This window comes from Thamnophis sirtalis, unplaced genomic scaffold, assembly GCF_051295495.1.
Source record: "Thamnophis sirtalis isolate CommonGarterSnake01/CBP01778 unplaced genomic scaffold, rThaSir2_p1.2 scaffold_6, whole genome shotgun sequence".
NCBI lineage: Eukaryota > Metazoa > Chordata > Lepidosauria > Squamata > Natricidae > Thamnophis > Thamnophis sirtalis.
Window position 1 is genome coordinate 46,236,912 of NW_028261386.1, and position 26,850 is coordinate 46,263,761.

Sequence of the window (26,850 nt, forward strand, 5' to 3'; positions counted from 1 at the left end):
CCCAGCGCGATGTCACTAGAAGCGATTTGGTCTTCGCACAACTTACTGGTGCAAAAGCCCAGCCTTTGTGCATGGCTTTAACAAACCGCGGGGTAGCAAAGGAGGCGCTCGGGAGATGCAGCAAACCCTGCCTCGGGCTCCTGCAATTGCGCCGTCCAAACTTTTCCTTCCAAAGGCGGGCTGGTTGTGCTCAATCTCAGCGGCACTCATTGCCTCTAGGACCCAGCGGGCTCCGGCGCACTTTTTTCAGGGAGCCGGCAGCTGCTGCCGTTCATGCCCATGTATGTGCCGCGGTGGCTGACTCGCTGGAACCGGGCGCTGCGGGTGGCGGGCGCTCCATTAATAGACCCGAGAGACGCGCCGCCATCCCGGAGCCGCGTTGCTTGAAGGCAGCGGCGCCCCTGGAGTCATGCGCGCGGCAGCCCCTTCCCAGATGGAAGGGCTGGAGAAGTTCCAGAGTCCCGGGAAGGGCCGGGGCCTGCGGGCACTGCGCCGTTTCGTCATTGGGGAGCTGCTCTTCTCTTGCCCGGCCTTCACTTGCGTGCTGACTGTCAACGAGAGGGGCAACCATTGCGAATGCTGCTTTGCCAGGTACCACGCAGAGGGAAGACGGGCTGCCGGCCGCCCTGCGAGGAAGGAGACTAGGCCGAGGCCGAACGAGTGTCCGCCCCCCCCTCCCCCTGGGTCCCACCACGATGCGATGGTCCCTCGCTTCCGGGTGGCTCCCGAGAGTTGCGGGCAGGATGGGTGGGGGGAGTTGGAAAGGCCTTCGTGGAACTTGCGCCTCTCGTGCTTTAAAAATACAATAATCTCCTCCTCCTCCCTAAACCCGGATGTTAGCTAAGCGCAGCCGCTTCCTCCTTCACCTCGTGGGCTTAATGCGGTTGTCAGACAGATAGCAGCTCAACAGGTGCCCGCCCTGCGTTGAGGCCAATCGTTTGGCTGTTCCGCGTGCAGAAACTGCGCAACGGGTGTGAGTGTATAGAAATGAGAAGCAGAATCGAGCTGGAAGAGGCCTTGGAGGTCTTCTAGCGTAGCCCCCTGCTTAAGCAGGAGAGCCTGTACCATTTCAGACAAGCGACTGTCCAGTCTCTTCTTAAAAACCTCCAGTAATGACGCACCCACAATGGCTGAAGGCAAGCTGTTCTACTGGTTAATTTTCCTCACTGTTAGGAGGTTTCTCCTCAATTCCAGGTTGCTTCTCTCCTTGATTAGTTTCCATCCATTGTTTCTTGTCTTGCCCTCTGGTGCTTGGGAAAATAAATTGACTCCTTCCTCTTTGTGGCAGCCTCTCAAATACTGGAATACTGCTATCCCCCCCCCCCCAGTCCTTCTTTTCTCTAGACTAACCAAACCCAAATCCTGCAACTGTTGTTGTTTGTTGTTTATTAGTTTTGTATGCTGCCCACTCCCGAAGGACTCTGGGCAGCTCACAATAAACAGGGAAAGGGAAATAAATAAGACAATACAAAGAATTTAAAAATGCACAACATTCACAATTGAGGTGGGGCTGGATATTTCAACAGCCCCCAGCCTGTCGGAACAGCCAGTAGCTTTACAGAAGGCCGGGAGGGTAGTAAGGGTCCGGATCTCCACGGGGAGCTCATTCCAGAGGGCCGGCGCAGCAACAGAGAAGGCTCTCCCCCGGGAGGTTGCCAGCCAACATTGGCTGGCCGATGGAACCCGGAAAAGGCCAAGCCTGTGAGATCGAATCGGTCTTTGGGAGGTAATTGGCAGGAGGCAGTCTCTCAGGTCCAATGCCATGCAAGGCTTTATAAGTAACGACTAGCACCTTGAAGCGTGTCTGGAGACCAATGGGTAGCCAGTGCAGCTCGTGGAGGATAGGTGTAATGTGGGTGTACCTGGGTCCACCCACAATCGCTCGCGCAGCTGCATTCTGGACTAGCTGAAGTCTTCGAACACTTTTCAAGGGCAGCTCCATGTAGAGCGCGTTACAGTAATCCAGTCTTGAGGTGACGAGGGCATGAGTGACTATCTGAAATGCCTCCCGGTCCAGGTAGGGTCGCAATTGGTGCACCAGGCGAACCTGGGCAAAGGTCCCCCTGGTCACAGCAGACAAATGGTGATCTAAAGTCAGCTGTGGGTCCAGGAGGACTCCCAAATTGCGAACCCTCTCTGAGGGGCATATAATTTCACCCCCAGACTGAGAGATGGAATAGTTTGCCATTCAGTCTTGTCGGGATTGAGCGCAAGCTTGTTCATTCCCATCCAGACCCTAACAGCCTCCAGGCACTTCTACCGCTTCACTGAGTTGGCACAGGGTGGACAGATACAACTGTTCTTCATATGTTTTAGTTCCCAACTCCTTTGCATTTTTTTTTGCAAAGTTTCAATATAGCATTGTAATGTGCTGACCAAAACTAGATGCAGTATATTCCAGGTGTGGTCTTGCCAAGGCTTTATAAAGAGGTACTAATACTTCATGTGATCTTGAGTGGATGCCTTTGTGGCTTAGGCCCAGGATACCTGCGAGACCACCTACTGCCACCGGTAGCCTCCCACCGTCCAGTGCGATCTCACAGAGTTGGCTTCCTCAGGGTGCCGTCAGTGTCGGCTAGCGACCCCCAGGGGGAGAGCCTTCTCTGTGGGAGCGCCTTCCCTCTGGAATGAGCTGCCCCCGGAGCTTCGTATAATTCCCGATCTCCGGTCCTTCCGATGTGCCCTAAAAAGTTGGCTTTTCCAGCAAGCCAGCCTGGCCTGAACAAAACAAAATAAATTATTGATCATTGTTAATTTTAATCAAAACATTTTTTTAAAAAATGTTATTGTTAATCCTAATTGGGTTTGTTTGGGATATTCTATTTAATTTTTTTTAACTTTTGTAATATGTGTTTTTTTTTTAATGTTGTACGCTGCCCTGAGTCCTTGGGAGAAGGGCGCCATATAAATCCAATAAACCAAACCAAACCAAACCAAACAACCAAGGATTGTTTTAGCCCTTTTGGCTGTTGCCTCACATTGCTGACTCGTGTTTGATCATCCACTCAGTGAAGATTAAGGTTCATGATCAGCGAGGGAGGCACAGGTGTTCTGAACATGGTCTCACCTTCTGCTGTTATTTCTCTTGTCCCACAGCTGAATTGTGGACCTAAAATGAGACCCAGGATATAATTTTATTGACCGCCTGTTTCTTGTATTCTTCCTTCAGCCCATATCATAAAGGGCAGTCCACATTGTCAAATAGAACAAATAAGCATGGCTTGAATAGTTTGAGTTGATTTTGGTACCTCAAGTTGGCGTCAACTTTTAGCAACTGCATTAATAGACCTTGTCTAGTATAGCGGTCCTCAACCCCCAGTTGGTGGTTTGGCACCAGTCTGTGGTATGCCAGAAACTGGACTACACAAACAAATGAAGCCCCATCGGCAGGATGCAGGCAGCAGATGAAATATGCCCCTTCCAGTCCATGTAAAAACCTCTCTCCATGGAACCAATTCCTGGTGCCCAAAACATTGGGGGCATGGTCTAGGACAGTGATGGTGAACCTATGACACGCGTGTCAGTGCTGACACGCGTAGCCATTTGGGGTGACACACACAGGATTTCATGCGATTCATCCTCGGCTCCTGCACGGCCGCCGAGGATGAAAGAATCTGTGCTGGAGGAACGGGGGGGGGGACGTGTGATCTCCCCCGCCCACACTCACTTACTGTATCGCCACCGCCCCTTTCTGAGCGCAGGGGCTGCTGGTAAGGCGTGCGTGCCGTGCGCACACACGTCATCAGCGCGGCAAGGGAGGACCCGCAGGAGAGGAGCGCGGGAACAGTGCACGCCTCTCTCCAGTCAGGCCGGCACAGAGACTCTACTCCTGGGACTGTCGGTTACGACCGCACCACAGCAGGGAACAGTGGAGTGCCAACGGGAACTGTGAGCGCCATTATACATTTTTGTAGTTTAAACTATAAATTGCGCAAAATTATGTTTTTGTCGAAGTGACACACAATGCAAGTTATGCTCGATTTTTTGCCGATTTTTGACACACCACGCCAAAAAGGTTGCCCATCACTGGTCTAGGATGATCTATCCCCAATTGGACCCTTTAGGAATGTTTCTGGTTTACAGATCACCACTGTAATAGAGTCCAAGCACTTTGTTGTCAGTCATATTTTTTCCGTCTTTCCACACACATTGTGATCTCAGGAAAACTGAGCCATTGAATGATGTGTCCAAAATATAAGTTAAGCCTGGTCATTTATGCCATGGGTTTGGGAACTCTGCACTGGATTTATTCTATGTTTCATTTGTTTGTTTTAGAGTTGACCACAAAGGGTCTCAGTAGACTTCTCCAACATCAAAATTCAGAAGCTGCAGGGGGAAAAAATATTGCATGCATGATTCTGATCTTTGTATAAACATGTTACAACATCTGAATAACTTTTCCCAGGCCTTCATTGCTACTTATTTAGTTCTAGACTTGGTGCATTTATTATAGGGAACTTACCTTTATATTCATTTGAGCAGCCTGGATTTCCACATTGCCTTGGGGCTTGACATGAACCTGAATTTACTAATAGTCAAAGCAAATTGACAGTGGATAAGAGTCAATGGAATTCAAGGTGGACTAGACTTAGATCTCTTGGGGGTTTGAAGGGACTCAAGATTGAGGCTATGTTTGACCTCTCCCTCGGGCTCAGCTTGGTCATCTCCTACAGAACTATTGAGCAATGAATTATTCTGTGCTATAATTATTTTTTTATGTATAAAAGGATGTTTCATTGTGAAACAAAACTTGTAACATTTGTAGCTTAGATGAATTAACAGGAGCATGACGCCAAAATGTAGAAGTCATGTGTGAAAAACTTACTGCTAGACCCTTACTGCTTCCATAGGTATAAAGAGGCTAAGTAGCAGCCAGATATTGCTAATCAAGTGCCCTTGATCATCAGCCGGTGTGACTATAAGAGCCAAAGTTTTAGGTGTTTGCTAGTCTTCAGCATTGTGATGTAATGTTAATACAATGGCAAAGAGTAAAGACATCAGCAAAGATCTTAGAGAAGTAATTGTTGCTGCCCATCAATCTGGACAAAGTTATAAGATGGTTTCCAAGCAATTTAAAGTCCATCATTCTACAGTGAAGAAGATTATTCACAAATGGAAAACATTCAAGACAGCTGCCAATCTTCCCAGTAGTTGGACATCTCAGCAAATTCATCCCAAGGTCAGACTGTGCAATACTCAGAGAAATTGCAAAAAATGCAAGAGTTACATCTCAGACTCTACAGGCCTTAAATGTTCATGACAGTACAATTAGAAAAAAACTGAACAAGTATGGTTTGTTTGGAAGGGTTGCCAGGAGAAAAGCTCTTCTCTCTAAAAAGAACATGGTAGCCCAGCTTAGGTTTGCAAAGTTGTCTTGGCTTTGCTAGATCTCATGGCTTCCCATATTTTCTGTACATTATTCAAGTCCAAAGAATCATCATGGAAACACGGCTTAGTAACAGCACTGGATATCATAGAGGAAAATCATAATATTTGGCAATGTTATGCTTAAGTGTTAAGAACAAAAAGCAATTGTTATTAACTTAATTTTGTATTTATGTACTAATAGTATAAGATACAGAAATAGAAAAGAAAGTAAACATAAAGATAAAACCATAAACTTTTCTTTTGGGTTTAATGGGAAAAGATTTGGGGGGAAAACCCTGGAATGTTGATGCTGTATATGTTGATGGCAGCAAGATTACTTTATGCAAAAAATGGAATCATTGTTGATTCCAACAATGGATGCAGAAGTTGATGGAGTTAGCAGAGATGGCTACACTGACTGCTTTGATGAAAAACTAAAATACAACTACTTTGTTTCTACTTGGAAGCTGCTTTTGATTTTTGTGCTTGAGGTGGGAAAAAAATGAAACTTTAATTTGGGGTTGTACCAATTAGATAGGTTTGTTGCTATAGAAATGGCTAGTTTATACTATTATGTAAAAGTAAAAAGTTGAGGTTCCATGTTATTATTTTATTCTACTGCACCAAAGCAAATCAGAAGTCAAAGCCGTCCCTCCCCTTCCCCCTACCTCAGTGGTGGGATTCAAATTTTTTTACTATGGGTTCTGTGGGCGTGACATGGTGGGCGTGACATGGCTTGATGGGTGTGGCATGGTGGGCGTGGCAGGATAAGGATACTGTAAAATCTCAATTCCCTCCCCACTCCAGGGGAAGGTTACTGCAAAATCCACATTCCCTCCTAATCAGCTGGGACTCAGGAGGCAGAGAATAGATGGGGTGGGGCCAGTCAGAGGTGGTATTTACCAGTTCTCCAAACAACTCAAACGTTCTGCTACCGGTTCTCCAGAACTGGTCAGAACCTGCTGAATACCACCTCTGCATCCCCCTTTCCCTGTCCTATCTTTCGTACCATTTTCTTTTGTATTTCTGTATCTTATACTATTAATACAGGAGCAGAAAGCAATTCTTGAAAAGTAAATAGAAATAAAAAGGAAAAGTAGAAGTAGAGGTAGACATAATTTGGGGGCTGGTGACCTGCTTAATCATACAAAAGACCATGGTATTTTTACAGAATGGATCTAAGAAAAATGTCAAGTAGCAGTGAACCTAATGACCATCAAGAGAAATATCTGCTGGCAGAGCGATGCCCATGGGCTGAAAACTGCCAACCCTTTAGAGAATAAAGCTTATCTTGGCAACTTTTTATAATGATAATGATCGTTATACGTAACTATGAATCTGTCTTTGTCCTTATAGGGTTTACTCTTTGTTGTTGTTTTTTTTGTATGCTGCAGTACTAAAGGATGCTATTGTCATAAAGAAAGTATGACCATTTTATACTTTCTTCTGTTTAGGAAAGAAGGATTGTCCCGGTGTGGAAAATGCAAGCAGGCTTTTTACTGCAATGTGGAATGCCAGGTGAGTAATCCAATAAATGTGGCTGTTTGTTCTTAATGCTGTGTTTCTGAACATCTTTATGTCAGATAATAATTTCCAGGTACTGTATTTTGTAGACAGAAACAGGAATTGAAAAGTTCAGTGTAGCACAAAGAAAGGCTGCAGGGGGAAGTAAGGGGACGTTATTGATCAGGGGGTCTGGTTGGAACTAAGTCAAGACCTGAACCATTCTAGGAATTTGGAAATTGCCAGAATGCATTATTTCTCAGCCTTGGCTACTTTAAGTTGCATGGACTTCGACTCCCAGAATTCCCTTGGTGGCTGAGGGAATTCTGGGAGTTGAAGTCCACCCAGATTAAAAGTTGCCAAGATTGAAAAACACTACCATAACAAGTCACTGAGGATCAGCTGTGCTGGATCACAGGACTGCTGAGCCATTAGATTAGTTGACTGCTACATGGCCCTAATTGCTTCAAAAGCTTCTGCCTACTTTTAGGGAACCAGATGGTTTAACGTTATTTCACTAAGCCGATGAGGAAGCTTGTGCCTATCTGAGCAATCAGAAATAAAGACTAGATTTAGCTTTGGTTTGTGTGTGTATGTGGTGTGTGAGTGGGTGGAAGAATCTGTTTGCAAATGTACTTCATTGCTGCTAATAATAATAGTGTGTGTTTACAAACCAACTGTGCCTGGTTTGGTAGTTTTATACTTATATTACATAGGCAGAGGAAGTACTATTAAGCTAATTTTGAATATTTACTACCACTTATAAAGCTTTTGTGCACAAAACAGGTTTTTAACCATAATTAAAAGTGTTTTTTTTTCCAGTTTAGAGCATTCCTACATAATTGTTGTATGTTGATTTCCACTGCCACCTCGAAGATTTCTGTTTATATTCCAGATTGGAACTAATCTATGGAGTCAGTTTGGAATTAATTTACATTGCCATATGATTATATGTCAGGAAAGTACGATCTAAGAAATCATAAGGAATCATGTGAAAATGGAATTGAATCAGGCAAATTTATATAATCATAGCCAGTTTTACCCTAGAAAGATTGCTATATAGATTGATACTTTTGTAATCATTGTCATTCCTATACTAAGATGCCTTATTGCTACTTTTAATCAATGAATTAGAATCTATGTATCTTTTCTCCTCTTGAGCTAACAGAATAAGACACAGAAGCAAATTTTGCTTTTCTTCATTTTGGGCCAGAATGATATGATGCACAGAAGCAAAACTGACAATAGAGTATTTAAGGGTAGAAAGTAAAATGATGATGATGATGATGATGATGATGATGATGATGATGATGATGATGATGATGATGATAGTCTAATAGAATTTAATAATAGTTTAAGAGATAAATTAAACTATTTGGAGAAGCTAAAATAAATTAAAATTTAAAGATAGTGGGGACAAGAATGATTGCAAATGCTTGGACAAATATGCAATTTTTTTATTATTATCTGAAGATTAGGAGACAGTATTGTGGCAAAAGATTCACCACCAAAATAGCCTTACCTCTGGTTATCACACTCCCAGACAATGTCAATCTTCTTTTTAACACTTTCTTTTCTACCTTCCATTTTTTTCACCATCTAATATGACTGTCATTGAAGAGTGATGCCATTCTTTTTTGAGTCTGAATAGATGGTTTGCAAAAGGCTTTTAAAATTAGGCCAAGGCCATCTTCCCTTTCTCTCCTCTTTCTGATAGATTCTTTCTGAGTCTATCTAGAACTGAGACCAAGCTGAACTATTCAGAATTGACAAAAACAGAGAAGAATTTGTTATCATTAGAATTGCTGTTCACACTTTGATTTTTTTTGTGTTGCTGTTGTTAAATCACCAAAACTGAGGTAATGCTTTTTGGATATTGTCTGATTCTAAATACTGCAGATAAGCTGACTTACTTTTGTGTATCTGCATGCTTCTTATTTATTTTACTGCCTGGAAGGTTTCTGTGTATTGGTTTGATGAAACTGTCATTTACTGAAAATGTCAGGCAGGATAGCTGTACAGTGGAAGACCTTTTATGGCAGTACAGTAGAAGCCATTTAAGGCACAACAGGCTGTATCTTAATAGAACACCCCCCATCCTGAGAGGTGTTAGGGGTATGTTACCCCCACAATATTTTTCTCCAGAGAGTAAGTCATTTGTGTACCAAGTTTGATTGAAATTTCTCGAGGCATTCCAGAGTTATGCTGATACACCACACACAGAGAGAGTTGTTTTTATATGTTTTTATATGATTGGATGAAGGGTCATGAAAGAGTTACAGGCATATTATTCTTAACAACTTTGTAATATGGGGAGATGAATATAGTTTCACAATGAATAGTGTACTAGCAGTGTTTGGAAATGAAATAACATTTTATATTTGAAATCATCTGAAATAAAAAATTATTTCAAGTTCTCTTCTAAATTTGAGTAGTCCTTCTTCTAGCCAAGGTGGCGCAGTGGTTAAATGCAGCACTGCAGGCTACTGCTAGATCAGCAGGTCAGCGGTTCAAATCTCACCGGCTCAGGGTTGACTCAGCCTTCCATCCTTCCGAGGTGGGTAAAATGAGGACCCAGATTGTTGGGGGCAATATGCTGACTCTCTGTAAACTGCTTAGAGAGGCCTGAAAGGCCTATGAAGCGGTATATAAGTCTACTGCTATTATTCTTTCAACTGGAGTAGTCCTTCTTTCAACTGGACTTATGAGTCATTTAAAACCAATCCACTTCATAAATCCTGAATAGCCATGCCTTCTGGTTTGTTTGAACACCGTAGATTAATTACACTCCCAGCTTTAATGCTCTATACCAGAACACTCTCTGACAGTGTCCCCACCATGTGGTGTTATTGTGGCCTGATCCCTTTTAGTGCTACTGCCAGCCCACCACGATCAAAGGCAGAAGTAAATTAAATACTTCTGGGGAATCTGCTGTTTTGCTGAAATTCCTTTTTTCCTGGAGGAAAACCCATCTGAAGCCATTATTGTCCTGGTCAGGCCAGGACTCTCTATAAATCTGATAATTCATTTGAAACAAACAACAACCCTACTTTTTTTGAACATACTGAAAATGCTACTTTCCCTTATTTGTAGGGGGTGTCTATTTCTGTTGTTTGTATAAATACATGCCTTTATTCCTAATTTCATTTTGAGGGGGGTTATTCAGATGCTTTAGGGTTTGTAGAGTTCTTGTTCTGAATAGTCATAAATATACATTGTGGTCCATTTTGAGCTACTGTTGGTTTGTTCATCTTCCCATCCATGTTTTATGGGATGTATGGGAGGGGATGGGGGGAAAGGGAAAAAATTGTGTATCATCTATTCCTCCTATGACTTTTCATTAGATTACTTTTTGTATATGTATTGCTATTTGGATTCCCTTCTCAGCTTGTAATTATTCTGAATAAATTAAGCACCTCTAGGAAATCTGGCTGAATTTTCAATAGTAATGTGGATGATTTGCTTCTGGTTTAACATTCTGGCTCTCACCATAAAACAAGCCTTTAAACGGTCATCCAAGAAGGAAGATTCTTCCACCAGGATTTTTGGACACTTAAAAGTTGAAGGCAGATTAATATATGAATCCTTAAGATGTGCAATCATATAATAATTTTATGATGGACTTTCTACACATATAATGGACATTGCATAGCTTTATTTACTACAGTTTCAAAAATCTTGATTGTCTATATTCTGAACTCAGAAATATGCTAGGCTATAAGATGAATAAGAGCTATATCAGGGTTAAAGAAAGTAGTTTATGAAGTTATGGCTTGGAGTCAACTAATTTATGTTTAATGGTTATCAGCACAGTGAATAATTATGAAGCAAAACATTGTACTTTCCTTGTATCTGAGTCTTCGTTGAAACAGAGCAGGTATCTATTAACTCCTTTTTTTAAAAAAAGCACCATAGAATGGGTATTTCCTCCCCTCCCTATTTTTAGGATTAGCACCCATTTTATCCCCAGTTGTAGAAATAGAAGAAATTGAGCCTAGGAGTTCAATCCTGCCAAACCTGGTGATGATATGATGTCACGGGTCTTGTCCCTTGCAATTCAAAGGGAAAGGCTCCCAAATTAAATTGGTTTGCACCTGCATCTCTAGTTTATATACCGCTATCTTAAATTAAAGTCATATTTTCATCTTGTTCAGATTGTGCTGTTGACTTGAGTGTGGAGATGATAACTCTAGTCTAGGCCGTTGCAAGCTTTGCTCCAAGAATAGTAATTAGCACCTCAGGCTGTATGCATTGCTTTTAAGATATGGACTACATTCCTTACTAGAAGATAGAAAAATATGTTTAAAAGTGCTTCTTTCACCAGGATTTTAATTTAAAGCTATCAGTTAAATTTAACATTAACTATGATATACATTCTGTCTTTTCTTTTTTCTTTTTACTAGCTGCCTTGAGTACTTGTTTAAACAAAAAAAGAAATATAAATATCAAGAAACATTACTTTTTGGACATGGGAATTTGTATAACTTATGCGGTTCCACAATGATTTTCATTGTATTATAGTATATAATTTAAGATAGCTGGTCTTTTAACAGCTTTCCAAAATAACCAGTTCCCAATCAAGTCCAGATAATTTGCCAAGTCTTATTAGTTGTAATATGTTTCAAGTCAAAGAATTTTAGATTTATTTCTCTCTGTTATGTTTCCAGTTCAGAAACTGATTAACAGTACTGAAAGTAAGAATTCTTGTTTTTGTCCCAATACATCAGTCCATTCCACCTAGTCAGGCAGGGAAAGTATTTTGCAGATCCTGTCAGTGAAAGAACTCCAAATGGCAGATCCAGAAAGAGAGTCTTCCTTGCCACTGTTCCCACCCTTTGGAATCTACTTCCTCCAGAGGTGATACAGGCCCAACGCTGCTGGCCTCCCAAAAAGGAGACAAAATATGGCTCTGCCACCTTGCATGGAGAGCCCAGAGGAGGTGGCTAGTGTCCTGAAAGCCCCCCTTCACCTTTTAATTAAATTTAACTGCGCTTCATCATCTTTGCCTCCTTCTAAATCTTTAACTTTTATATACTGTTTTTAGATTTCAACATTTTATTACACAGTGCCCAAAGTCACTCTCTGAGGAAGATGGATGGTCCCAAAAAAGTGAAAAAATAAATAAATTCTAAAGCTCATCTCATCTATATGCATTATTATTTCTCCCACTGTTCATATTATTGGACCTCAATAATTAAACAACAACCCATCTCTTTTGGGTTCGAATTTACTTTGGTTCTTCCCTTCCAGGCCCTTGCCTGCCTTCAATCACCACTTCCAACTTTGACTCTAACATTAGTATGATCTAGATTGGTGATGTTCACAATCAGAGGTTGTTTTTTTTTTTAATTCTCTCCTCTACTTTTTATGTATTATTTATTTTAGGTTTCGGTGACTTTTCCTTTGGTCTTCATGCCTCTGAGTAATCTAAAACCCATAGGGGACTTCGAAAGGAGATATCGAGGTAGCCACATTTTAGCTTTGGAGAACTTGATTTTGTGAGTGTGTGTGTGTGTGTGTGTGAGAGAGAGAGAGAGAGAGATAACTTTCCATAAAGTTCTGTTCAGTACATCCTTAGCAGATGGGAGTCATTCTGAACACCCCAGCAGAGACAATTCATGTTATCCTTTCCATTTTTAAAAGGCAGATGTCCTTTCCAGAAGTTTTCTGATTGTAATCCTTAAATCAGAGAGAAATATTGGCTGCCCTGTTTTTTCCCCCTCTTGAATCTGGAGTATCGTTACAGCATTAGAGAGTTGGCTAGAACAACGCTGCCTGCTATCAATCAAATGGCTTAGAGGAATGGTGGAAAAGAATGTTAAATGTGATCCTGCTGTGATCACTAAAAAGATCTCTGTCAGAATGCTTCCGTGCCAGATATTATGCAGACACTGCTCCCATATTCCTGCAATGTTCCTGCCTTTTATCTTGTTTTGCACAATTCATCTATATCTTGTCCCTTTAACCACCTTACTAGTTCATATAACTCAGTTGGATTCAGCCTGAGGAAAAAATTTAATTAACTATGCTTAAAGAATAAAGGGGTCAGAAGGGGATGTTGGAAGGACATATTGGCATTGTCAATTTTGCATCTGTCTTAACTGGGCATTTTCTATGTCTATGTGTGCTAGTAAAATAAGACTGTTGATTAATTGTTTGAAGATTATTTTCTACCTCATAAAAGTCAGCAACTCCTCAACAGTGTTTTCTCTCACATGTATCTCACATACAAATATTCAGCAGCTTCAAATAGCGGGTTTTTTTTTAAAGCCTTAATCTCTGATGATTACTTCTTTGGCAAATATAAGTGGAGATCACTGGGAAATCGTTTCTGGAGAATAGGATTTTAAGAGATCATCCAAGATTTACTTCAGTTCTTTGTTGTGTAATTTGTAGCAAACACAATCATTTCATAGAACCAGCAATGGTGATCATAATATGGTTTCTATTCATGGCAATGGAAGAAGTAGGCAACAGTTAATGACATTTCACACTCTAACCTAGAGTTCTTTCAATTATCGTATTGCAGATAGGCTCTATGTTCTTTTAAGTATTACAAATCTTACTGATACATATGGATTTATGTCAGAAAAGAGGATATCTTTACCTTCAAGTTTAATTCCCCCCCCCAGTGCTATCTTTTCATTGGAAAACAAATTTCATGCATTTTCCAATTGTATGTTTAATTCTTCAGAAGCAAGATTGGCCATTGCACAAATTGGAGTGTTCTGCCATGTGCATATTTGGACAGAACTGGAATCCCTCTGAGACAGTCAGACTCACAGCAAGGATTCTTGCCAAGCAGGTGAGCTGATCTGAAATATTTGTTTTGCCTTGCTTTGTCTAGATGGATAGGAAAGAAGAAAATAAGTCTGTCAATAACAGATCTCTGCAAAATTTATTTCCTAACTTTTTGCCTATAACTATTGATCTTTCTTTGCTGAACCTCTGAATAATACATTACTTAAGAATATTTAAAAATGTTGCATCTTGAAATAATCTCTGTCTTTCCTATCTGCCAAGCTGCCTCCTATTGCTCTCCCCCTTACAGGATTCCATAAAACATGAATCTGGGTTTGAGCGTACCTGCTTTAGTCATGCAGTTGAAATTTTGAGCCTGCTGTAGTCAATTTCTCTACAAATCTAGTTGTTTGGAAGCTGATGTTATTTTTGCATCACTTAAAATACACGAGTTATTGTTCCGCAAGGTAAAGGTAACTATTTTCACTAGGAAAGTAGAGGTCTTTGAAATGACCTTTGTGATAACCTGTCATTGCCAGATGAAAAATCATAGCTTGGTTTTAAAACAGAACATAGAGAAGATTTGAGAAAATAGAATAAAAGATAGATCTGAAGCTCAGTCTGATTAGCTCACTAAAAATAATAGTCTAGCAGATGTACGAGTTTAATTCTAGAAGATCTGATTTATATTTGGAAAGAGAAGAAGAAGAGGGGGGAAAATCCCTAGAGTCCTTTATACTATTTGCTAGGTGATTTTCACTGCTCCATCGGTCATATTTTATATAACTTGGAGATTTTCCTTGTTTTTATAGTTCAGACACGTTATATATCCATTGATGATTCACATCCTGAATCAGGGTGGCTTAACAAAGATGAAACAATTGGAATATTGTGACATCAATGGGGCCTAAATTAGCCAGTACATGCTTAATTTGTTTTAGGATTAATGGATGTGGTGACCCACTTTGGCTTTAGCCCACTGAAATTTCCTCAAAAGCAAACAGTTCAGAAAAAAATGTAATCCAATGTGAAAAAAGTATTATATCAAAATATGCCTTGAATAAGATACCGTCTTCCTTGTTTTCAAGATAACTGCATGAATGGGTATATCTTAGCTTATTTTACAATGCAAGGATAGCAGCTGAGTAGAAGAGAGGTAAGAGAGAGCACAGAGAATAGAAATAACCCCACTGGCATCAAAATACCTTGACAGTCTTTCCTATATAATTCTTGGATTGGTGAGAAGCATGCCTCAGAATTTGTTCACAGGGAGAATTTGCTTGCTTGCACGTTTCTAAGTGACTATATTGTACTGCTCTTGCACTTCTCCAGCGTGCCTGTCTTTGCCATTAAAAGAAAAATTAAATTCCATAAACGATGGCCTTTGAAGAAAATCTATATGTCCAAGAATTGCTAATCTGACAAGAACAATCAAGGTAGAGTATAGAGAAAAGATACTGAAGGCCTAATGGCAGGGTAATCTGACAGATTCCCTCCTTCTCTGCTTCTTTCTTTTCTCTTTCTCCCTTTCCCTTTTTCAAATTAAAGCATAGTCTACTGGTGACCCACAAGCAAAATTAGATGTTTCATGATGAAAAGTCATTGGAATAAATTTGGGCTTTTATAGCTTGCAGGGAAAGGAAGGGGGCCCTACATGGAATATAAAAACTAAATATGCAAACTAAAGTCTCTAAACCTCAGCTGTTGGGCCACCTGCAAACTCACATTTAATGGCCAAGATTACAAAGGAGTGGCCTTAGGCCAATGCTGGAGTGTTGCTTTTGAACTCTTGTCAACATTGAGATTATTCACTTTCCTCAAAGCCGTCTGACTGCTCGCTATTCTTAGCTGGTTTTCCCCCAAATTTGCAACTAAAACAAGGGAGCATTTTTTCAATCACTCATTCTATATGTATGCGTGCAAATTCCAGCATGAGCTCTATATCTTTTGATGGTTTATATATTGTAAGAGGTTGTGACAGGTAAACCTGAAAAGCTGTTCACCCCCTCCTCTGCAGTCTTTACAGGATGATTGTTGCAAGTGACAATTGCAAATACCTGAAGAAATACTTTGGAGGTTTTTCAACAAGTCATTTTCTCTCCCTCCTTTTTTTGCACCATTACCAGAAAACACACCTGGAAAGGACTGAGTCAGAGAAACTCCTTTCTATAAAAGACTTTGAATCCCGTAAGTAAAAATAAAGCAAACAGTATGTTGATTTTCAAAAGGCTTTTTTTTGGGGGGGGGGGGGGGGGCAAAAGGCTTTACTAATTTTTCTACATATATACTCACTTTGTATCTGTTATGGATTGGGTGTAGACAGAAGTGAGGAGCAGGGAATAACTGAATTCTGGTCATCCTCTTCTTGCCTTCTTTGCAAGAAGTTCCCTCCAGGCCTGCTGCCTGGACTGGGGCATTGTGAGAAAAATGAGAGATTTGAAATAATGGCAGAAGCATCTTCTGAATATGGAGCAGATGAATATGAACTGCTGCCTATTTTCTATCGTCTTCCCCCTTTTCACTTGGTGGTTATCCACAACAAACTATGAAAATCCAAAATGACAGTACACATGAAAAATGGCACAAGTTTTAGCTTTTGTGTGACTGGGTTCCCTCTTGTCCCCTTTGAGGATAGTCATGTGCATCTCTGTAGGCTAATGGGAGAAAGTATAAAAGGAAAGTCTTTTTCTCCTGACTCTCATCTACAGTTGGATATCTGGATCTAATGCAATAGTTAAAGTAACCCAATAAGCAAAACTGCATTGTTGATCTCCTTGATTTTGGCATAGTGTTAAATACAAATGCATCCATTTTGGATTATTAACCATTGTTTAGAGTGAGCCCAAACCAGTTGTGGCTTTTTAAACAAACTGTACTTAAACTATGACTTGCTGGGATGGTTTGAACAGAGCCAATGAGGTGCAGAGTAACCCCCTCCCCTGACCTACCTTCCCAGATTATTCTCCCAGATGTTATAACTTTGGGAAAGATAATTAAAATTCCAGATAATAATTATGTCATTTCTATTTGTCAAACAATATTCCTGGCCAAGGGTAACTTTTGTAGCTATTACTGTTGTAAAATTTTAAACAGCCAGTTTTGTTGCTACAAGTCATAAAATTAGAGATGGTACAGATTTTTGATATGTCTCGGAGGCAGTTGTGGGCTGTGCCGATTTGGACTGGTTCAGGCAAACCAGTAGTTGTGATTAGCAGGTGGGCCAGCCCACCCACACCGATGCTATCCTCTCCTATATCACTGTGTATTTGAAACTCTGCGCATGCGCGCTCGCAGACTCACATTTTCGGTGCTGGGCGAACCGGTTGTTACATTACGTGACACCCATCTCTGCTCGGAGGCTAATTGTAAGGTCCACTAGTATTTGTTATATATCATTGCCATTCAACTCTGACATGTCCTTCATGATTTCCACTTTCCGAATATCCCTAAAGTAAACTAAGGAAATTACTGCGATTAACTCTTTATGTATGTGGTGGTAGTATTGTCAGAGAAAAACCAATAAGGGAACTTCTGAATGTATTTCTCCTATTTACGGCTTTCATGATCATCTGCCTTATCGCTTTGCCTTGCAAGACAAGATGAATTTATTTTTCATAGTACTTCAGTCTCCACACAATTTATTATAGGTTTGCAAAGCCTGGTCAAGTGCGTGTGGACATGATCAATAACATACCATGGACAAAATCATGAAACAAAGAAAATAGGGTGTGTTTATTGTCAAGCAACAAGAACCTAGAAATTAACACACTATGCTATACTTGTCAAAGGCAAAATCTCCAGCTTTCCGCTAGTTCTAATTGTCTGACCAATTTCTTCTTGAACTCTTCCGAATGTGATTCAAGATGCTGGTGATGCCATGTAATCTTCAAGGCACAGGACTGGGTTATTTGAGGAATAACCCCTCCCACCAATTACATCTACCCATCCCATTAGGTCCAACAGAAGGGGAATGCTTTGAAGTCTATCACCTGGGACTCCTGCAAGAGAACTTGGTCAAGTAGAACAGATCAAATGGAGAGACGAGTTGTGTCTGTGCCACCATGCTTGGGGATCTGGAGATGCAGTAGAGCCTGTACAGTAATTGTATTGATTGTAGATTAGGTTTTTTAGACCTATGGATTCTGTTACTTAGCCTTTTAGATGGTTTCATGGGCTTTTTACATTTTTCAAGATTGCATTTCATTCTGTTGTACTTTTTAATTTATAAGCCAACCAAAGTCAAGAATCTGAAATGTGTAGGTATATAAATTGAAATAATAAATAAAAAAGCATTAACACAGAGTTGGAACTATCACAAGCTTACTAATGAATACTTAAAACTCTGGCAATGCTCAAGTCTGTGCTAAAGTGCTTGTCAGTATCAAATGGTACCTTGCATGGTATATCTGTATGTGTATGTGAGAGACACAGAGAGAAAACACCGCCCTCCACATTGCCCCATGGCAGACATAGAAATAATGCAATTGTAAAAGAGGACAAAGCAAGAAGGGAGAGTTGCACTTCAATCAATTAATAAAACTGTTGCCTGATCTAGAGAATTAAAAAGTTCCACTTAGGGGTTCAAGGGAAGCTCCTCGGACAGTGAAGGTTATGAATGCAGACCAGATTCATTTTTTGGGGGGGAGGGGTCAGTTAGACCTTCACTCAGTTGAAGCACTTGCAATTTGTGTTAAATAAAGGTGTCCCTATGGAAAAAGGGTACAATGCAAATACTTTAAATGTTTCTCAAGCATATTATAACATAAGCTTGGCTTAACAAGTAATTGTTCAAAATGAAATATTTTTACTTCTACCTTTACTCAGTTAGAATTTTAGAACTACTTTAATAGTTGTCTTTTCAGATGATGCCTCTCAAGATGCTTTCTTCTTTAATCGCAATTTGAAAAAACAGCACAACAGATTATTAGGCATGTAATTTTTTGCATGATTGAAGACATTTTTGACATGTGATTTTCAATCACTTTCAAGTCCTAAATTTTAAAATCCGAGCAATGTTAAAAATCTGTTTTCCTTTTGAATCTTCTTGCTTTAGTGAAACAGGATTATTCACTTCGGATATCATAACATTGGTGTCGATTTAAAACAAAGAGAATTAATTTTATTACAGGATTAGCAAAAATTTTGGTTGTTAATTTTTTTGGTCCAAGATTGAAGGTTGAGGGCCAGTTTGATTAAGTTACCAGGTTAGAGATTGTGCGTTCCAATCCCATTTTAGGGGCAAAGCCAGTTGGGTCATTTTGCGTCAATCACACTCTCTTATCCAAAGGAAGAAATGCAGCTGCAAACCTTTCTGAAATCTTGCCCAAAAAAATTGGCTAGGCATTCACAAGGAGTTACGACTGGTTCAAAAGTACACATACTCACATACAGAGTTAAAATGTCCTGTTATTAACATTTTTGCTGAGAATTACTCATGTTCACACATCCTGGACAAGGGAAAGATTGGAGTAACATTGTCTATTGCAGTAAAAGAACGGTAGATGTTCTTTCCATAGATTGTATAATATCTTGAGCCTGAGTTTACTGCTGACAACAAGTGATCATTATGGTGTTAAAAAATGTCCTTTCTGTCATAGATCTTGATAAGCTTGACAATGAAAAGAAGGAGCTGATTCAAACTGATATCTCTGCTCTTCATCACTTTTATTCGAAGCACATGGAATACCCTGACAATGAAGCTCTGGTGGTACTTTTTGGACAGGTAAGGTGGTTGAAGATAAAAGGGGGTTATGGACCTCAAATAGCGCAGGAGGTACAAAACTGTGTTGTAATTTCTGAAATTGTTTCTTGGCAGTCCTCCAGCATGGACTGTGGCTGCACTGATTCTTCAATACTGTAAAGATATTTTTTTTACAGATTGCTTCCTCTTGTATTGTATTTTTTTAAAAAAAAACATGGGCATATTAACTTTCAAATCCCTTCTTTTGAAAGCATGTTAATATCAAAACCACATCAGATTCACACATTATGTTCCAAGGAATTCTGCTTGGGAATTTTCAGATAAAATGCAACATGTTTAAATGATGAGTTGCTTTAAGGTTGAATTTCTTTTCTAAAAATAAAATAAAATATACTTTTATTATTTGTTAAGCAATTTAAAGTAGGAATAATTTACTTTCATATTTTTCTGGACTGTTATCATTTCAGGTTCTATTTTTTTATTTAAACATTATGAATGAATGAATGAATGAATGAATGAATGAATGAATGAATGAATGAATGAGATTTTTTAAAAATCCCTCCCAGCCTTCCATCTTTTATGGTATTTGTGTGGTTTGGTTTGCCCCAACTAGGCTATGCAGTTCTAATTTTTCAGGCAAAATTAGATTATAAATAAACTTTACATAAGCTCCCTTATGTAATCCTGGTAGTTCAACAGCAAGACTTAATTAAGAATAAGCAGTGTTATAATCAGATTAATCAGCATGGTACAGATGAATGGGGTCAACTACCATGCAGAGCGGTAAGCCAATGGATTTTTTTTTATTTCTAAGATCTGAGTGCTTCTGTCTTCCCCCTTCTCTCAGGTTAACTGCAATGGCTTCACAATTGAAGATGAAGAACTTTCACACTTGGGATCAGCAATATTTCCCGAGTAAGCATTTGAGAAATAATACTGTATTCTTTTCCACAATGTATTAATGTTATTTCCAATAATAAATGTTAAAAAAATCTCTAGCTTGTTTACAGACTTGAGCCAGTAGTCCTTATTCCAACTTGTACGTCAGACACTATTCTCAACTGCTCCATGTTCAACCCAAGAAGCAGATTTTCTAGGTAGCATCTCTCTTTCTACATTAGGAATGACTACTAAACAGAAGAACTTACATTAGGTTAGGTTAGGCAGAGTAAAATAAATAACTTCTCTAACTTACTATTGTCTACTTCCACTGGCAATAGCTCCTCCAGAGACATTTGCTTGGGAGAATAGTCAAAAGTTGGGAATCAGAACAACTCAGAGAGACTCAATTTACAAAAACCTGATATAAACCATAATAGATTCAATGGTCTCATATGTGTATTACAATCTTTTATGGTAGTAGCCTACCTTTGTAGAGAGAAAGCTGTAATGTTAAAGACATAACATTTGATTTCTTTGGACCTCTGAGAACTGAGTCTTGTGAATCGATGCAAAAGAAGCATCAAACACTTCAAAGGCAAACATAAATTTTGCATGCAGAGGAATTCGCCAAGGTCTCTGGCTTCTCTAGTTAAAATCCTCACCATTATTAAGAAGGCTTTAAGGTATTAGATTCATGAGTCCCATTGTAAATTAAGATAGGTGATTTTACCCTACACTATGGCTGTTGACAGCTTTTTAATATTTATATGGTTGGGAGATAATTAAGTTGATACATATGGAACGTGTATATGAATCCCATAGAAAAGGAAGATGCTGAAATGTCAAAAAGAAACAGAGAAATAAGAGGTCCAGTTGGCCAACTGACCCATGGGGAAAATGGAATGTGCCTCCTCTTTTATTTGCTTAGCTTATATAGTGTTGAGGTATAGACTAGATAGTCTTGAATTATCTGTTGGTGCTTGGGATGTAGAATTGGGACTGGAAATGTGACCAATGAGTTGTAAGTCGGGTTGTAAGTCAAGGCACCTAGATGATTGGTCCTGACTTTTTTGATATTTTTTGCAGAAGCCATGCAGTAGTTATGCAATTGTTAAGTGAATGGCACAGTCATTAAGTGAACCCATTCTGAATGGGTGTCTTTTGCTGGAAACTGGCCAAAACCACTGGAAACCTGCAAAAAAAACAACCCATAGCAAATCATGGTTGTCTGACCACAGGATGCTGCAATCGGTCATAAAAGTGAACTGATTGCCAGGTGCCAAAATGTGGTCACATGACTGCCTGTTTTCAAGTTTAGCAATTTGGAGGAAGGAAGAGCAGGACATAGACCATGAGGGAGACTACAAATTAATGACTTGGCAAAAGGGCCCTTGAAGGTGATCATGCACATCAATATGGCATTGATCTTCATGTCTTGAAACAGTAAAATGAACATTATCCTTTGGGAGTTGGAATATGGGACATGTGGCTCAACTATGATCGATTCCATTATGATTTCAATTGATATTCAGCAAGACAATGTGTTGCTACAAAATAATCATTTCTGTAATATATTAACTCTTGGATGATTTACGACCACCATTGAGCCCAAAATTTCTGTTGCCAAGTGAATTTTGTTAAGTGAGTTTTGCCTCATTTTACCACCTTTCTTGCCACAGTTGTTAAGAGAATTACTGGAGTTGATATAGTTAGTAACACAGTTGCTAAGTGAACCTGGCTTCCCCATTGACTCTGCTTGTCAGAAGGTTGCGAAAGGTGATGATAACATGACCTTGGGACACAACAACAGGCATAGGAATGAACCAGTTGTCAAGCATCTGAATTTTGATCACATGAACTTGGGGATGTTTCAAAGGTTGTAACTGAAAAATGGTCATAAGTCGCTTTTTTCAGTGTCGTTGTAACTTTGAATGGTCAATAAATGAACTGTTTCAAGCCAAAGACTACTTTATAGAAAAGTTGAAAATTCACCAACCAACCCAAACCAGGCACAGTGAAATTGCTTTAGTACAGTGGCTTCAGTGAGAAAGTTAACACACACTGAATGAACTGTGTTTCTTTAAAATAACTTGTGATTTTAATTCATTTAACTACATTGTATGCAAACGTCACTTTCTGAAACAATCACTGGCAATGGCAACATATTTTAAAAATTAAGCAAATTGTTATGTCCATTTCACATTGTGCTAACCTTTTCCAGCCTTAGAAATATATCTCACACCTTTGCATAAATTGGAGTATTGCTTGTTTCTTTAAAAAAAAAAAACCTCTTGTTTTTCTCAGTGTGGCACTTATGAACCACAGTTGTTGCCCCAATGTGATTGTTACCTATAAAGGGACAGTGGCTGAAGTCAGAGCAGTTCAAGAGATTGAAGCAGGAGATGAGGTAACTGAACATATGCAACTTTTATGTGTTTATATAGAATGTATAACGAATATGTTGCATAGGAAAAGGCCAAATGGTTTATTCATGCAGTATTGCTCAAATAAATAGTATCAAGTTTATGGTATCTCATTCACTTAACCTGGTTTCTAGTTTTAAAATACAGCTAAAAGGTAAGTGACTACAAAAAAGAGAATAATAGAGCTGGAAGGGACCTTGAGGTTCTTCTAATCCAACTCCTTGCCTAAGCTGGAGACTCTATACTAGTGATAGCTAACCTTTTTGTAAAGGGGTGACAAAATTGCTCATGTCCAGACCCACAATGGAATGTACCTCACCCACCTGCGCATGTGTACGCCCCTCCCCCCATGCATGCGTGCGTGCCTCCCATGTGGGGGGGGGAGTTTTCACCCTCCCCAGGCTACAGAGGCTTTCCTGAAGCCTGGGGAGGGTAAAAACACCCCCCCTCAGAAGGCGGAAATGGATCGTTTCTTAATTTCTGGTTGGCCCATTCGGCCCGATTTTCGTTCCCCCCCAGGCTTTCACTCTCCAGAGCTTGTGGATGGCGAAAAACAGACCCAGAGGGCCAACCGGAAGTTCAGAAAAAATCTGTTTCCGCCTTCCAGAGGGCCTCAGGGGGCCGGGGGATGCCATTTTTGCCCTTCCCAGGCTTTAAGATAGTCTCCGGAGCCTGGGAGAGTGAAAAACAGGACCAATGGGCCATCCGGAAGTTTGGAAACGAACTTCTGGTTGGCCCATTGGGCCCATTTTTCATCCTCCCCAGGCTCCGTAGGTTTTCTGGAAGCCTGGGGAGGGTGAAAAATGGGCCAGCTGGAAGTTTGGAAGGCTGAAAATCAGCTGAGGACTGGTCCATAGGTGCCATAGGTTTTCTATCATGGCCCTATACCATTTTGGACAAATGGCTATTCAATGTCTTCTTAAAAATCTCCAGTGATGGAGCACCCACAACTTCTGGAAGCAAGAGTTCCCATTGATTAAATAGGAAATATCTCCTTGGTTCTAGGTTGGATCTCTCCTTAATAAGTTTCCATCTGTTACTTTTTATTGTGCCTTGAGGTGCTTTGGAGAATAAATTGACGTCCCCTCTTCTCTGTGACCACCCCTTAGATATTGGAAGACTGCTATCATGTCATTCCTAGTCCTTCTCTTCATTAGACTAGTGATACCCAGTTCCTAGAACTGCTCATCATATGTTTTAGCCTCAAGCTCCCTATCATATTTGTTGCTCTTCTCTGCAGTCTTTCTAGAGTCTCAACTTTTTTTGTATCACACTGACCAAAACTGGACACAATATTCCAAGTGTGGTCTTACCAGTGTAGTATATAATGGTATTAACACTTCACATTATCTTGATATTATCCCTCTGTTGATGCAACCTAGAACTGCATTGGCTTTTTGGCAGCTACAGCACGCTGCTGGCTGATACTTAGACTCCTACTATTACTACTGGTAAATGACAGTTGGTCTTACCTGAACTGTTGTTTTAGGAGGTTTTGCAGGATTATCCAGGATTGGGTATTGTGATGTCCAATTGGCTCTCGAGACAGTTAATTTGAAGCCACACCTCTGTGCTCCTTGCTTCTGGTTCCCAGTTTCAACGAGTCAAGACCACTGCAAAACATCTGAAAACAAGTCATAAGGGAACACACCCTACCCCCTGAACTCCCCCAACCCCATGACCAATGCTAGGGCGGGAACCTGGCTAATCCTGCAAAACCTCCTAAAACAACAGTTCAGGTAAGACCAACTGTCATTTTCCGGAGGAATTTTGCAGGATTAGCCAGGATTGGGACATACCCAAGTTAACGTCCCTCAGGTGGGGGCACTATTGGTCCTGGGTCCCTCATGCGCTACCACCTGTTGTAACACCCTATGACCAAACGCCACGTCAGCCGATACGAACGTGTCTAACCTGTAGTGCCTGATAAAGGGAGACGGGGACGCCCATGTAGCCACCCTGCAAAGCTCCACAATAGGGGGAAGGCCTCAGCCTGGCCTGAGCAGTGGCACCCTGCCCCCAGGGGCCTTTGCCACCATTGCGGGTCGCACAGACCCCTTCTGTAACCCAGCAGAAATTCCATGTGAAATTGCAGAGGAGATAAACCTCTGAATGCTTGCTGGAAGCTGCTCCATTTCTCTAACGAAGGAATCCTCCTCTTCCTCTTGTGCACAGCCTTCAGACTGTGGAGCCAATGATGGCCTGATAGGACTATCCCCCCTGGTCCCCCTGCACTGAAAAAGATCCCTTAGATAGGGGCCCTGTTCCACCATGGAGAGTGGGGGGGGGTGAAATGTCCCTGAGATACACTGGGGAATCCCACCTGTGAGGAAACCTAGACCTGGATCTAATGGGCGATCTAGACCTCAAGGGAGAACTAGGCCTACCCCTCCATTCAGCCCTGAATACCTGCTTTTTCAGGGCCCTGTGCCTCCCTTCCTCATCCTTCTACAAGGCCTTGGAGGATTTCCCAGCTGCTGCAGTTTTTCGCAGTCTCACAGAGGCTGTGGGCCTCACTTGGGTCCCACTGGAGGTCCCCTCCCCAGGGGACAATGGGGGGGAATCTGGCCTCTCCTCTGCCATGGCATCAGGTCAGGACCCCACCAGGCTCAGCTCACCAGAAACAGCAGCGACCAAAAAACAGCTTCCCCCAATCACTCACACCCTCCACGAGACAAAATCAGCCTCTGCTAGACCTTTGCTGCCCCTTTTGCAAGCCATGCCGCTCCAGGCCTCCTGGTGTCGATCTGCGCTTGCAGGGCCTTGCCACTGCCGCCACTGTAGAAAGGATGGCCACCCAGGAAGGCAGGGATGAAAATGAGGCTTCATAAGCCTCTGTCCCAGCCCATGCAACCTGCAGGAATTGAGGCTCCCAAATGGCTACCATAATGGCGTCCTGCCTCTAAAGCCCCAAGAAGCAACTTTTAAATCCGGTGGCCAGGAGCGAGTCACACCAAGGGGAGGCTTCCAGGTATCAGATGGAGGCAAGGGGAAGAAAGCAGGGAGAAGGAATTTGCAGGATGGCACTGGATTGTTTTTGGAAGAATCAGGAACCAAAAGCAACCTTTCTTTCTTCGGCCAGACAGAGTTGAAACTGGGAACCAGAAGCAAGGAGCACAGAGGCGTGGCTTCAAATTAACTCTGTCTCGAGGCCAATTGGACATCACAATACCCAATCCTGGCTAATCCTGCAAAATTCCTCTGGAAAACCACCTATTCTATATCTCTGCATTTGGTTTTTCTTGTCTAAATGTTAACTCTTAGTTTGCTTGTCACTGAACTGCATTTTGTTGGATAGGGCTCAGTGTTCAAGTCTGTCAAGATCCTTGCGGATCTTCTCAAGTGTTGAGTGTTCTCTCCAGCTTGCTGCAAATTTGATGAGTTCCCCTTCTATCATCTTATCTAAATTGTTTATGCTAAGAATACTGGGCATAAGCCAGAAACCCGGGGTACCCCACTGCATTCTTCCCTCCAGGTAGATGTAGTTCCATCTTTATCTTTAGAGATTTGATTGACTGTAGTTATTTTCAGTGTGCTGCCTAAGGTGGTAATCCCACTTCTTTTCTCCCACTTCTCTCCCTGAATCTTAAATTTAAAAAACTGTACTTTTTGTCTCCAATCTTCAATATGATTGAATAGCCACTGCTAAGAGTGGGCCATTTTGGCTAAGTGCAGTTTAACCAAAAGAAGATATTGTGGAGTTGCTGGATTCATTAGCAAAGAATATGCGATTATGGTAAATGGGCATGGAGTTGCTCTCCAGCACTCTGCATGCCTTCAGAATTATATTGCTGCAAAAATTTGGACTAAGTTTTACTTGCTAATTCAAGCACCTAAATGTAAAGAACAGAAAAATAACAAGATACATAGACAAATAGACACCTTCTCATAGTGAAGAAGTATTTTTGGAATGTAACTTCTCACTTCCTGCATAATCATCCTCATTTGAGTTTGCCATGGCAATGGTGCTAGAACCTCTTCACTGCATTCCTGACTACTATGGGGTTATTCAGGAAGACCCTGATATCTTTGGATGCCTGCCTTAAATCTGTTTTGGAGACAAAAAGGCTGTAGAGGAAAAGTTTTAACAGGTCAAATGGAGAGAATATTAATTAAACTTCTGGAAAAGATTCTTAAGTAGAGTTAAACTCTTAACTCATTAATCTTTGGTGGTATGGCCTATGCCTCCATCTTCTGGTTCAATGTGATTATTGCATGAGAAAGCTGTCAAAA

The 26,850-nt window shown here is 40.8% G+C and overlaps 1 protein-coding gene across 1 annotated transcript in view; it reads left to right on the forward strand.

Annotated features, from left to right (window-relative positions):
* Positions 1 to 281: 281 nt before the first annotated feature.
* Positions 282 to 26,850, forward strand: part of SMYD2 (SET and MYND domain containing 2) — a 35,466-nt gene continuing 8,897 nt past the window's right edge. Inside the window, exons 1-7 of the mRNA XM_087717784.1 lie at positions 282 to 591; positions 6,822 to 6,885; positions 13,565 to 13,675; positions 15,738 to 15,798; positions 19,209 to 19,333; positions 20,160 to 20,227; positions 22,499 to 22,601. Of these exons, the coding sequence (XP_087573910.1) occupies positions 410 to 591; positions 6,822 to 6,885; positions 13,565 to 13,675; positions 15,738 to 15,798; positions 19,209 to 19,333; positions 20,160 to 20,227; positions 22,499 to 22,601 (714 nt within the window). The 5' untranslated portion in view covers positions 282 to 409. The remainder of the gene's footprint in view (positions 592 to 6,821; positions 6,886 to 13,564; positions 13,676 to 15,737; positions 15,799 to 19,208; positions 19,334 to 20,159; positions 20,228 to 22,498; positions 22,602 to 26,850) is intronic.